This window comes from Cavia porcellus, unplaced genomic scaffold, assembly GCF_034190915.1.
Source record: "Cavia porcellus strain 051 isolate PalLab524CR breed Dunkin Hartley unplaced genomic scaffold, mCavPor4.1 scaffold_24, whole genome shotgun sequence".
NCBI lineage: Eukaryota > Metazoa > Chordata > Mammalia > Rodentia > Caviidae > Cavia > Cavia porcellus.
In genome coordinates, this window is record NW_026947507.1 from 31,142,712 (window position 1) to 31,157,134 (window position 14,423).

The 14,423-nt window shown below is 34.8% G+C and overlaps 1 protein-coding gene across 13 annotated transcripts in view; it reads left to right on the plus strand.

The window, feature by feature from the left end:
* Nucleotides 1-14,423, plus strand: part of Marchf1 (membrane associated ring-CH-type finger 1) — a 687,536-nt gene that overhangs the window by 544,478 nt on the left and 128,635 nt on the right. For all 13 annotated transcript variants that reach the window (XM_063234805.1, XM_063234809.1, XM_063234812.1 and 10 more), the window contains one exon: nt 739-789. In XM_063234805.1, the coding sequence (XP_063090875.1) occupies nt 739-789 (51 nt within the window). The remainder of the gene's footprint in view (nt 1-738; nt 790-14,423) is intronic.

The following is a 14,423-nucleotide window of genomic DNA, read 5'->3' on the forward strand; positions in this document are numbered from 1 at the left end:
CATGAAGAGGATAACTGACCTGCACTTCTCTCCTTTCACCCATCCTAGTTCCTTTTTCCTTTTGAATAATTTCTTCCCATTCCACCATATCTACTGTACCTTTTATACTGTATTTACTCTTTCAATTTTTCATGCCAGAGAGATAGCAAGATGCGTACAGATCTATTTCACTCATGAGTATGGTCTCAAGTTGCATCCATTTACCTATAAAAGTCCCAAGGTTTTCCTCATTTATGACTGAACAGCACTCTATTGTGTAAAAATACCACATCTTTTTACACATTCCGTGCTTGATGAGCATTTTGGTTGTTTACAAGATTGAGCTATTATAAATTGTGCTGCTAGAAACATGGATGCACATATATCACTATGGTATGATGTTTTTAATTATTCAGAAAGATATTCAGAAGGGGAATAGCTGAGTGGAATGGGATCTCTAATCCTAGTTTTATGAGGAATCTCCATACTGATTTTCACAGTGCTTGTGCCAGTCTGCAGCCTCAGGAATGGTGGAGAAGGATTCTTTTTTTTCCCACAGCCCTGTCAGCATTTGTTATTGATTGAGTCCTTGATGATAGTCATTCTTTCTGGAGTGAGATTAAATCTCAATATTGTTTTAATTTGCATTTCTGAAGTGACCAGTGACGTTGAACATTTTTTCATATATTTATTTGCCACTTATATTTCTTCATCTTGGCAGACTTTCTTTTAACCAATGTTTCTAATTTTATTTTTCAGAATGACAAATCCCCAGGGCGATCTGCTAGCCGATCAAGTAACATTTCAAAAGTAGGTAAAACATGTTCCTGTTCATGTTTATTGATTTCTACATTCAATGACTTCAATAAATAAGTGCAATGTTTAACCTATAATTTTAATTTATGAGCAATACAAATGTAACTTGCTTACTATTTATAGTTAAATAGCTTTTACTACTTCAAGATTTTACAGTGATAAAAAGACTGATTTTTTCAACAAAATAAATTAAACTATTTTTTCATTTTTAGTGTTATATACAGGAGATATAATTGACTAGTTTCAGAGTCATGAAGTAAAATATGTTTTCTCTCTCACTTTAATCACCATCAAGTCATCAAACACAAAAAACAAAAACTGTACCAATGCTTGTGGGACAGTTCTCATGAATTTAATATTTCAGAAATTGAGATACAACTCTGCTAAACATTAATTACTATTTTTGCCAGAATAGACTTCAGAAATCAGTTTAACAAAGTCATGAGTATGGTTCTATTGACATCATAGACTCATTGGATGAAAAACAAAATACTCCCTAGACTGTCAGTGAGACACTAAATTTGAAAAAAAAATTAGGGCTCATGGAAGATAATCTAGATTTTTATCATGCCTGCAAAACAAAATTTAAGAACTGTTCTCCAAAAGATGTACCACATCATCTATAGATATGGTTCATGAGAAGTGAAAAGTAATTTAGAGTCATTTGTCAAAATGAAAAAATATGATTTGCAAAACTATAATAAAAATCAAGATGGATTTATCACAAATGGAGCTGCATTTTGAGACCTCTCCCTTGCTAGTGGTAACTTTGTATTAGCAACTTTACAATATTTTGATTGAAGATCAGCTCCAAAATAGCAATAAACTTCAGGCATTGTAGAACAAGGTCAGTCTCCAATGTTTCCATACCTTTGTTTGGTTCTGCTTTAAGAAGCAAAGTGTTTTATTATTTATTCACAAATAGGAGCACTCATCAGAAAGTCTGCATTTTCGTAAGCTGGGTTCCTCAGCCTGATTCTTATAGAACAGGGACAAAGACCAGGTCATGTGCATACACATGCCACTATGGTTACTAATATCTTAATAATCAGTATGCATGTCTGTCCATTTCTCCCCAGGGAAACCATACCAATACCTTGGTATGCTTCTGACTACAGAAGAATCCTTTAAAAGATATTCTAAACAAAATCTGTCAACATATTTGCTTGGCATACATGTAGAAATGGCAAGAGTCAGCGTGAATTGTGTCTCAATTTTTGGTACCTGTTATAGTTTAGACAGCAAATGTCCCCAAAGTCATGTGTCGGTAATTTGGTTCCCAGAGAGATACTGTAGGGAGGCAGTGGAATCTTTAAGAGGTGTGGCCTAAAGGGAGGTCTCCAGGTCATTGGGGCATGGCCTTGAAGGGGATTGTAGGACCCTCTGTCCTCCTCCTCACTCTTTTGTTTCCTAGCTATCAGATGAGTGGTTTTGTTGCATCATGCATTTGCAACCTTACCAGAGCCATGAAAGCAATAGGGTCTTTCAATCATGGGCTGAAACCTACAAAAATATGAATTAAAACCAAACTTTTCCTTTATCAGTAGCTCGGGTATTTGTTACATGATGGAAAGCTGATTGACACAGTACTGAGCATTTCTAATTCCATTCTTCTGGGTCCATTCAAAGATATCTGAAATGCACTGTGGCCTCCTGATTTTGTGCAAACTCAGAGAGACTCAGAGTTCATGTCCTCTGTGACAGGGTATGGTAATTGTGAGTCATCTACAGGGAGTTCTCTACAGTAGTTGTAAGTTAATATGCTTCTTCTGGATCCCTGTCACCCTAGTATCTTAGTGAGGAGTTTTGCCCATAGCTGTAGAATCTTGTCATCGTTCTGAACTTGAATATGAATGTTTATTTAGTAAGCAAAACTTAGAAACTTATAAATAGTGCTTTCTGTCATATGAAAAATTCATGATCTAAGATAAAAACTATTTTCTCTATAAGCTGCTATTTGAATTTGACATGATACAACTTGTTTATAACTTGTAGTCTTCAATTTATCTTTAAGAAATAAAAAAAATCACAAATGTAGTTTCCTGTCTATGGGCTCTGATATACACTAATTGCACTCCATTTGGAGAGGAATGAAATGCTCTTTTCTTAACAAGTCACTTTAATTGGATCGTAGCAAAAACTGAACTATCAAACACTGGTGGAAATGATCAGGTTTCAATGGGCATAGGTTTATTGTATTTAATCCAGTATAATTTTTCTTTTTAGTTCATAATAATAGCCATGAATGCCAAATACTTGTTGAGTCCTCACTACTTTTTATGAATTGTTAAATAACAAAATCTTCATTAAGACTACAGTCTACTAAATATGAAGTGGGGATAACTAGAAATATTTCAGTTTTTTATTTTTTAAAGTGAAGGACAAAGCATTTAATAATATCAAAACAGTTTGTGTCAAAAAAAAGACTGAACTTTTCAAAGATGTGAAACTCAGTATAATGGAGCAATTGAGAAGATAAATACTAGAGTACATGCTTAAACAGTTACTTTTTTAATAACATCTCTAAAACTAGAATTAATAATTGCATCTACCTTTGGGAATGGTGCTGAGACATTGTATGACACTGTGTATCAAATATTATAATTAGGAGTTTTTAATGTCTACATCTTAAGTGACATAAGTGCTCAGATAATCTTTTTTAAGCAAGTGAATTTAACATATGCTCTGTAATGCATGCATTTTAATTGAATCATAACAAATTACAGAGTAGACAAGATTAAGTAAGGTTTTAGTGATTGAAAAAGTTATTGTATACCTTTATTTCTTTAAAGAGTATAATTAACAATAAGAGATGCTGTTAGGTTCGTCTTTGTACTGTGCATAATAGATTTTTCAGTCTTTTATTCTGTTTGTGCTAATCCCTATGCATTGATACAGAAAATTACATAAACTGCAAAAGACTCCATCCAGGAGAGATGGTATTCTTCCTCCACATTGTTAGGTCTCTTTTCACGCCTATTTCCTGCACTTTGAGCAGACCTAATTCACCATGGTTGTTGAATATCTTTTTTCTAGAATCTTGTTCATTATTGGAATGTTGGAGTAAGGGAAAAAAGTACCTACTCAATCCTTAGTAGTTTACTCTAAAAGAGTTGAGCTGAAATATAAAACATACACATTCATATATGTAAAGTCAAACTGTATAACAACCTGCCCAAAAGAGTTACCGTAACAGTCCTGTAACTCCCGTTACTAGAAAGGCCTGCTGGCAAGTTTGGCCCCTGCTGGCATGTGAAAACAAAGATTCCAGGAATGGAACCCCGCACGAGCCTACCTGATAGGAACAATTCACTGCACCTAAATTACAGTCAGCACAGCTCATCCTAAGCAGGTAGTTTCCTCCTGCAGTCTGAAGTATTAGTATAGGGTAGACCAATAAATGTTTGAGAACTATCCCCAAATACACAGCTCTGGGCAATGAGTCTGCAGTGATGTCCCTGGTAGACCATGCTTCACAAGTTCTACAATGCATTGATGCAGAAATTAAGCCCATCCCATGCGACTCTCCTGAGATGAACTTTTGGAAAATTGGTACTGATTCCCCTGGAATTCACCCCATGTGCCTTTGCCCTTTGCTTATTTTACTTTGTATATTTTCACTGTGATAAGTCATAACCAGAGTACCAGAAGCTTGGTCCTCAATTCTGAAAATTCATAGACTCTGGACATGGTCAAGGAGAACCTTGCCACATTGCCCTCAATGAAGGGAAGCTGTAAAATTCATAATGATTGTTTCCATTTAGTTGGGACAGGATCGCATAAGAGAAGGTTTCTTACAACGGTGGTATGTAAATAGGGACTTAAAGATTTGGTGTGAACTGATCACCTGTCAGGAAACAATGTTTAAAGGGATATAAGTACAAGATATGGAAACAAGAAAACACAGACTAAAAAGAAGAGATACACCAGGTGGTTTGTAGAGGGGCTGTTAAGAAGAGACTTTGAGTGATAGAATACATTCTCTTTAACTTTGTCCTGCACATATTATTTGACTTAGGAACAGAAATGTTTTCTAAAGCTAACAAAGTTCTTGGACCTTTAGACTTTATGTTAGTAAATATAAACAAAAGTAAACATTAATATTTGTGCTATTCAAGATTCTGCATTTTAAACAAGATCTTGCTGTTATGAATGTGAAAATTGCAAACATGGCATAAACAATGAATGCTGAATTGTTAATAAGCATCAAGCTTATCTCCTTTTTTGCCTCTAAATCTGTACTACATATTTATTCAATGGCTATTATCATTTTAATTTTATGATCATTCCAACATTTGCTTTACATTACTTTATATGTGTAACTTGTTTAGTTAATGTTAGACAGAATATACTATATTTTTCACAATATTAGTAAGATTGATATATTTTGGATACACTAAAGTTGATCTAAGAGTGACAAAAGAGCTGTATAAATTAAGTTAATGTATGTTTGTGAGAATTATCAAAATATCTTGGGTGTAAAGAAAGCATTCATTCATCTACTTCTGACTTTTATTTTGCAAAGGTACATTTGCTATTAGTAATTAGTTTTTGTTGCTTTTTTTTTTTAATGGGTACCAGGGATTGAACTCACGACCATGTGCTTGCAAGGCAGGTACTTATATCACTGAGCTAAATCCCCAGCCCTTGTTGCTGTTCTTTAAAGTGCATAAGCCCACAAACTCATTCCTTGAAATGAAAAATTAGCCAAATTTGGCCTTTTACTTTGCTTATAATGAAAGATCATTACATTCAACTAACAAGCATATATTATGTACTTCACCAAAAAAATCAAAAGCAAACTGTCTAAAAAAGAAAGCCTTGTGCTCCCAATTCAAATCAACAGAATTTTCTTTTAAATAAAATACTTTGTTTCAGGTTGTGTAGGAAGTATTTCACAAAAACTGATCTATTTGAGGAAAGAAATTCAAAAGGCATTATGTTAACAAAATAGTGTTTCAGAGGGGTTCCATAAATTTTCAGTATAGGTAAAGGTAATATGCATTTTATAAAATAATTTTCTTAAAGCTTTCCCTTAGATATGTATCCTATTTGCAATATATGAAGATATATAATATAGTCAGTGCAATTATTCAACAAATATGTCCATGATTCTAGTATAGAAGCATTATGTGAGATCATAGAATTTTAAACAGGTGTTTTCTTTTTATCAAATGCATATTTAATGTCACTTCTATAAATCATCTCTCACTGTTTTGCCAGTTTGTCTTTAAGATTCCAAAGGGTTTTTCATCAAGGTCAAGGTGAAAATGTTCCTCCTATGTAAAATGTGATGGGAATTCCTTCAGGTCAGCCTGAGCCAAGCATTTGCATTTCTGAACAGGTTTTTAATATTCTGATTTACTGAGACATCCATCTTAGCTTGCCCATGTGAGGGACCAATAAATCAGCCAAACCTCAGACTACATACTTTGGAGGGTAAATTTGATAGGTTGATGGCATAGAAGAAGATGTAAAATTAGGAAATAAGTGGAAATCAAATGAACTAATTTGAGAACTTTCACAGAGCTTCAATTGAAGTACATACTGGGACCAAAACCAAATAAATGGAAATGAATTTAGTTGAATCAGTAAAGCAGTTAGAGGGACATTAAGATAATCCGAGTCCTCTTATGTCCTGAGATTTTACTTTATATATATTCACTCCTTAGGCAATTTCATCCAGCCTCATAATTTTATATAATCCATAGATCAGTAACTCTCAAACAGGCATGTTTAGCGCAAATGTCTTCCATGAATTCCAAGTTCAAGTATCTTACTTAAATTTCATAAATGTCAAGTTGCTCAGAGCAGATCTTCAGACAAAATTTTTTGCAAAGGTTTCCTGTAAGGGTACTTCCATTACAGGACTGAGAGGAGCAGCATAGACAGGGAGTAAAGAACCGTGTCCATCCTCCTGCGTGGGGACTTTCTGGTAGATAAGGCTCTTGAATTTGTTCCTTCTGGAGAAGGGGTTTTTATTCTCAAATACTTGCTATCCCTTGGTTCAGTTATTTAGGTAGAGCAAGATTACCAGGCATTCTGGTGCTTTTCTTATGCAGATGAACTATCCCGAGGGAAAGGGGGCAGTTTTCCAACCAGAATTGCACCTGGTGAACTACTGAAAAAAAAGCACCCATAAACCAAGGGAGATGCTACATACTGGCAAATGGTGAAAAAGCCCAGACAAGAGCTCGCTGGAGCTCGCTGGAACACTGACGGTTTCTATTATGGCTCGTCCTGTGTATCATCTTCATCCCTACACGCTTTGCTCTTTCCATCTTGTTAATGGATTCTTATAGACGATAGTTGGTTAGTTTCTAAGAAGAAATTTAAAAGGCATGGATTCGTAGAATGAGCTTTTGTTACTATACCTGCTAATCTTTACCTGATCCATCTTCTCCTGTTCTAACACTCTCAATAACTCTCATTTTTGATGCCCCCAGATTATGGTTAAGTAGGATGCTAGTGAAATATCTCTAACTTCTAGTCTTGATACTATAAATTTACTATGATTCAGTCACTGTAATCACCCACTTGGAATTAAATCTAAGTATGTATAAATGAAAAAATGTGTAATTCCCCCAAATCTTTTTATATCTGTTGCCTTCTCATTATGTACCAAACCTGCCTCCTCATAATGAGCATCTTCAATCATTGTTCAGGGAACCGCTGTTCTGTAATTGGAAAAGCTCCAATCATGTGGTCAATTGATATGCATGGTCCAGCCTTCTGTCTTTCTAGGACCAAGCAGCTTTCCTCCTAATTGGTAAGAAGAACTCTACTACAACATTATAGACAATCTGGAACATGAACACTTTGTATATAACTCTCCATTTGGAACTTTTATCCTTGGGTTTTTATTTTTCATTTTCTAAATAAAATACTTTATTTAGACAGACATGATACGACCTAGTGACAGCTACTCAATTGCATCTGAAAGGAAGATAAATTAAAATACAAGTAGTAAAATTGCATGTTATATTTGAAGCTTGACAGAAAACCTACATGCATTTCAATTTATCGTAGTACTTCTAGGGTGTGGAATTTGACAATTTTTACAGCTCTTTCATCAAGATTGCCTATATTATAGCTGAAACTACTGAAGATCCTTCTCTCATTTCAGGCTCCCCTCATAATTACAGCTTTCTGAACCATTTTATAAAAGGGTTTATGAATAATTATAACATAAAGTGTGGTTGATATTTCCTCTAATGCTCAAATCCCTACCATGGTTTTTTTTTTCTAATAATAAAACAATAGGCAAATGTGTCCTTCACTCTAGAGTAAATGTACTAACACACATCAGACCTTGCAGCTCCTCAGTTTGTGGCTGGCTTGGTCATTCCTTGAGTATGTCTAAGTTTTTGTCTGTCCTAACCTCTCAAATATGCACATATAATAAGGAATTCAGAGTATTGCAATTTTTGCTCATTGGTCTGATTATAAATGACGATATAGTGAAGATAAAGAACTATTCCAATATTTGTCAAACAATTGAGGTCACTTTTTATCTATGTTGTGACATAACTCTGCCAGGACCACAATATATATATATGCCAGGTGAATCAAATTGCTTTTGATCTGCATTTATGATAAATATTGAGAATAGCATATTAAAAGGTCAGCAGACTCATGCTAGATGCCAGTATTCTGTTCTACTAAAGATACCACAAGCGAAAAACCAGCTATAAATAAAGCTTCTGCTTGGTCACCTCTTCAGGGATCTACTGTCATTTGCCTGACTCACCACCACAGGAGAAGTTAAAGTGACATGAAGAAATGATCACCTTTGTATTTTTAAACCTATTTTTCATAAAACACTCAGAATGATTCTTTTTTCTCTCTCTCTAGTTGTTTTTCTGATCTCGTTTGTCCTTAGTCCTTCAGCTACAGACACACTGATTTCTTGAAATTGTGCAAGCGTGAGTGTTGCTTCAGGGATTTGCCCTCTGTGCTACAGCTTCCCTGAATCATACCTGCCCTGAAGTCAGTGTGATTGGCATCTTTGCCGTTCTTATCCTTGTACTCAGGCATCACCTTACAAATGAGAGCCCATCTCCTTTCCCATTTTTTTCTTTCAGGATTTTATTACATTCCTTAACATTTTTACCAAGACATTAACTTTATTTCTTCATTAAGCAGCATATTTACTTACCCTTAGCACTTAAATAAATCTTAAGTAATATACATTCAATAACTATTTACTGAAGAGAAACCTGTTTATTAGCTTTGAGACCATATGTTTTAAATGGGAAATCTGTGAATGTATACACCAAAGAGTCTCAGTCCAGGCCAGTCCAGAAAGTCATCATTATCAATACTCATAATTTTTGGCAGTACCATAGAGAAGCTCTGATGTAAAAATTATGCCAAGTTAATTTTATCTTGAGAAAAAAATGTCAGTATTCCTGGTCCAGTTGAGTAGCCACTGACCTGTGAACACAGAGAATACATAGATTCTTGAGAAAGTTTCTGTTTGGACAAGGTCAAGAAACAAACATCCATGAACGCTAGCCAAAATCCCAATGGTTGGGCGGTGCAGGGAAGGGACCTGCAGTGAGGTTGGGGGAAGGGAAACAGCAGCTTCCACTGCAAATGACTCCTTGGACCACTGCGATCCACTTGTGTATTACAGTAAATTCCTTTTACTAGCACAGCTTCTCCAGGATTCTGACTGTGTGCACTTTGGAAACACAGAGGAGAATAAATGAGTTCAAATGCAGTCCTCATTGCTACATTGGTTCAGATGTCGTTGCTGTTAATCACCAGAGTTTTCACCCACATTGGTTCTAGATTCCTTTTACCTTTGGCTAGCACCTCTGTTTAACTAGATGACTTGCCGGAGAGATCTGGTTACCATGCCCTTATTGAGATATAATTGGTATTTTTGCCTATTTTTAGTCACGATAGCACAAGAGAAAGAGGCCCTCCTATATCAGTTCAGGGAGCAAAATGTTTCCTGCTGTAGCTGTTCTATAGTTGTTTTCTCATGCTGTGAGCTGTAGCCAAAACCAGAGTACTCAGTGTTTCTGATCTACTAAATAGGACAAGATTCTGCTTAACATCATCTCAGACCTAGGAACTCACTTTATCACAAAAAAAGGTGTGGTCATGGGTATGTAACGATAGGATTCACTACCCTACCAATCAGATGCTGTTAGCTTGATATAAGAATTATATAGCTTTTTGAAGGTGTATCAGAGGTCTCAGCTAAGGACACAGCCTGAGAGGAAGGGGCTAAATTTCTTAGGATGCAGTCTTTTTTCACACCAACATCCATAAAATGGATCTTTACCTCTTATGGGTATGGTCATTGGGCCCAACACCTAAAGGGTAAGAATAGAAGCTACCCTGCTCATCAGCTCTCTAAGTGATCCTCTAGGGCATTTGTGCTTCCCATAGCCTCCCTTTTGGGATCTGTAAGTTTATAACTTCAAAGAAAGGGACTTGCCAAACTGAAGACACAGGAGCAGTCCCAGTAGACTGAAAGGTGCGCTTGCTGCCTGGTCACCTTGAGCTCTTCCCAATAATAGCCCAACAAGCATAGAAATTTGTCACCACTCATGGTAGCTTTTGTTAGCCCCCTGAATTATGTCTGAGAACTTGTGTTTTATTTTGGAAAATTGTTGGTATGGATAGTATGAAGCATATCTTTTATCATTCAGTAACACGGCCCCTAAGTGATGTGTTCTATATTTATTTAGTGGTTTCTTTCAACATTAGAACTATATGGCAGCTATCTAATAACTGGAGAAACTTGAAGTTCTTTATAATGTGCTTCAGTAGGATTTAATGTGAACACCATTCGCATTACTCTAAGGAAAGGACTTTGTCTCCAAAACAAAAAAAAATTGGCTCATGGTTTTTAAGACTGTTTTTAACTTCATCTTTACTGTCAGTAACCAAGTTCAAGAATTCCCACACAGGATCAAATTATGTCCTCCAACAATATGTTAGATCGCCACGTTATTTCTGTGTTTAGTCTATTTCATTCTGTAGGCACTCTGACCATGCCTTCAGAAGAGTACGACTCAGAAATGTACACAGACAAAGTAATTCAAGTTGAAAAGAGTTATTTGTTAAGAAACAGTGTTTTACAGGCTTTAAATTCAAATTAAGGCTGCATATTGGCTCACAAATGAAACACAGTGGAGCATAGGATTACTGTTGGTGTTAGGTCTTCATGGTGAATCTCTGCTGAGGAACTCTGGCCTATTACCAAGAGTGTAGGCATCTTGTATCTCTGCATTTAATATCCAGTGAAGATCAAACTCCTAAATACCAGGAAAGAGGTCATGTTGGTCACCCATTAAGAGAGGAAGCAAGAGCAGAAGAATAAAGCAAAATGTTACATGGGTAACACTAGTAATAGTAATCTCAACATATATAAACTTTTCAATAGTGCGCTTAAGTATTTTTAAATGTTTTTTATTTACTGTAAAATCTATTATTAGCTTTATGAGATGAATTTATGATACCATGGCTTTTAAACCTGCTTAATAAATTAATAGTTTTTACCCATTCCACACATTATGGGGAGAATACTTTCTCCAAGAGCCTGGGAGCTTCAGGTCATGTTGAAAAATTTGTGGTAGATGAAAGTAAATATTTTATTCAGCAAGGAGCTGATTATGGATTTAAAAAATTCTCTGCACATTATGCAAGCCATTAGCCATACCTGACTATTTAAATTTAAATTTAAATTTAAATTTAAATTTAAATTAATTGCAACTTTATAAAATTTTAAAGTCATTTCAGCTGAACTAACTGACCATGAGTGGGACTCGGGGAATTAATGACTGTGACCATGGCACTGTGATAACACAGGAAGTTCTTTTTCCAGTATTAATCATAAAGTTAAAGTGAACTCATATTTGGTTCCCCTTATTACTCTGAAAGCAAATGAATAACATGCGGATTTATGGTGCCAGGGATGGAAATGATTGCTTATCACTGATCATCTGTTAAATTGTACAGAAAAAAAGGAGAAACCAACCTCAAATTTTATTGTTTTTTAATGGAAGTGACTTTTTAAATGAGATTGATTTCACTCAACTTATTTCTAAATTTTGCAGATACTCATGTGTTTCAGCATAATGAATTTCTGATATAGTGGAAACACACTCAGAGTTTAACTATCCATAATGAACAGGTTTCTTTTTAAACTTAGGAATGAGGATAAGAGATAGCATTTAAAGGAAGAATAATAAGTGCTATTTATTGGTATTGTAAGTAATCAAACTCCCTGCCCCCTCTGAATTTTTCATCTACAAATTCAATAAAAGAACAATGGATCTGAAGACAAATTAGTGCTTGTTTTTCCTTAAACATCCTGAGGTCTATAAACTATAGTAACTTTCATTGAATTCGTCTCTTTTTTTGTTTTTGTTTTTTCCTTTTTGAGACAGAGTCTTGCTATGCAGTTCAAGCTGGCGTTGGGCTCACTTTGTAGCCCAGGCTGGTCGCCGACTTGCAATGATCCACCTGCCTCAGCCGCCTGAGTGCTGGTATTACAGGTGTGTGCCACCACACTCAGTTTGAATTCATCTTTTTTAACGTGGTAGCTTGGTATTGCATCCTTACCTGTAATTCTGTATTAGGAAAAAATTTCATTTTGCAGATTTTCCAACTAAATGTTATCTGTAAAGATGGGTCAGTCAGGAGTTTAGGCCTATTTTAGTTTAAATATTTCATGTAAATTTAAAAGGCATAGTTTGTAGTTAAAAAACAAGGAAGTATTTTTATCATCTTTAATCTCTTTAAAAGAAAGATGACATGTTGACATAGTTTCCATAAGATCTCCAATCTCTCCTCTTCCTTTCTCTTTTTTTTCCTTAGATCGTTATATATTACAGATCTATTTAAATTGTTCAAAACATTTTGATTTCTTTGTCCCTTTTTTTCAAGTTACGAATGACTTCTGTGTTTTTGATTCTCTTAGTTGTGTTTATTTGGTTGCTTGCTACCACTTAAGATTTGATTCTTTTTATGTCCTTCCTTGCCCCTATTTCTGAGCTCTTGCCATGTATCCTACAGTGAGGAGAACATTGGCAGCTGTGCTGTTAATGTAATTAATGTGCATAGTCAGTTTGGATTGACTAACCCAAATAAATCCACTTTGAGACATAAACTCCCCCATTTAGCAGTCTTTGTTGATCAGATTAACTGGGTAATTGTCAAATCTCTATCTCACTGATTACTGCAGAGACACATTGTGTATTCCCTCATTTGATTCTTATTTCATTAAAATTTACAACTAATGCTGCGTGAAGAAACAGTGACATAGAAATAGACCAATTTAAGATGAAATTCAATAACCATGTTCATTATTTTCCAACTTATCTTTCTACTGAAGTGAGGAAAGGGGAAAGCTGTAAGTTGTAAGAATAAACATTTTCTTCCTGCTGCCAGAGCAAAGATGAACAAGTGGATCTCTATGTCCACTGTACCTGATCCATGAAGATAGCTCTTCCCCTCACAACACACCGGAATTATCAAGCCTAATCACTGTTTTCTCTTCAGAAAATAAAAACAGGCTACTTAATAGCTTGTTTTAGATCATCTGTCTGTCAGAGGGAACGTTTTTGCTAATGAAATTACAATGAAATATTTATTATTCAACAAAGATCATTTGTCAGCAGTCTGTACTAGGCCAAAATATTGTAGCTTTTATCTTTGAAAATTTACATTGGTCTTAAAAGCCTAGCCAGGTCACTTGGTCATTACAGTTTTTTATTAAGAACTTTCTTTATTCCACTATTTCCAGATGATTTTGCTTAAACTAAACAAAAGAAAATATAAAAATTATATTTTGTGGGAGCATATCTATAAAAAGAGCTAGACAAAAACACATATGCTAAAGATCTAATAAAAATTTGAAAGTCAATAATGTATATATCACAATGTAAATCTTACAGTTTTGACAGGCTTCTGATGGAAGTTTCATTTTGCAAAAATTTACTTGTTCCAACAACAGGACAAGATGACAAATTATAATAAAGATTGTTATAATCATTGAATTCTCTATAAGTACTGAATTCAACTATTTCATTTTAAGGTTATACAGAGTTAATTACAATTGCATATTCATTTTGTACATGGACATCAATTGTATGCAAGCACTTTTTTTGAAAAATAAAAAAACATGATATAGAATTGCAAAACAAGGTAAACAGGAGATTAACAATGGTTAATATATTGCATATTGTTATCTTAAAAGTAGTTGCTCAGATTTCAAGATAGACATGAGAAATTGATCAAACAATATAAGTACAAACCATTCTTCTCAATGAATCAATAGAGTTAGTAGCATATTGTCACATGCATGATAATTATATGTAATTAGATGTATTATCATCCTTTCTCTTTTCTTCTATCCCCCATTCCAGTAGTTCTTTGCTTTTGAGAAGTTTCTTCTTCTTTTTCTTTCACAATGCTTATTATATACTTTGGATCTTACCCTTTTAGTTTTTTACACTAGGGAGACAATATGATGTTTACACATGTGTGTCTGGCTTATGACAGCATTTTTCTTATGTCAATTGAGTTTTTTTCTAAATGGAAAAATGCAATAAAAATAATAGCATTTGTTGAACACTTCTGTCAAGTATTGAGTTCAACATTTT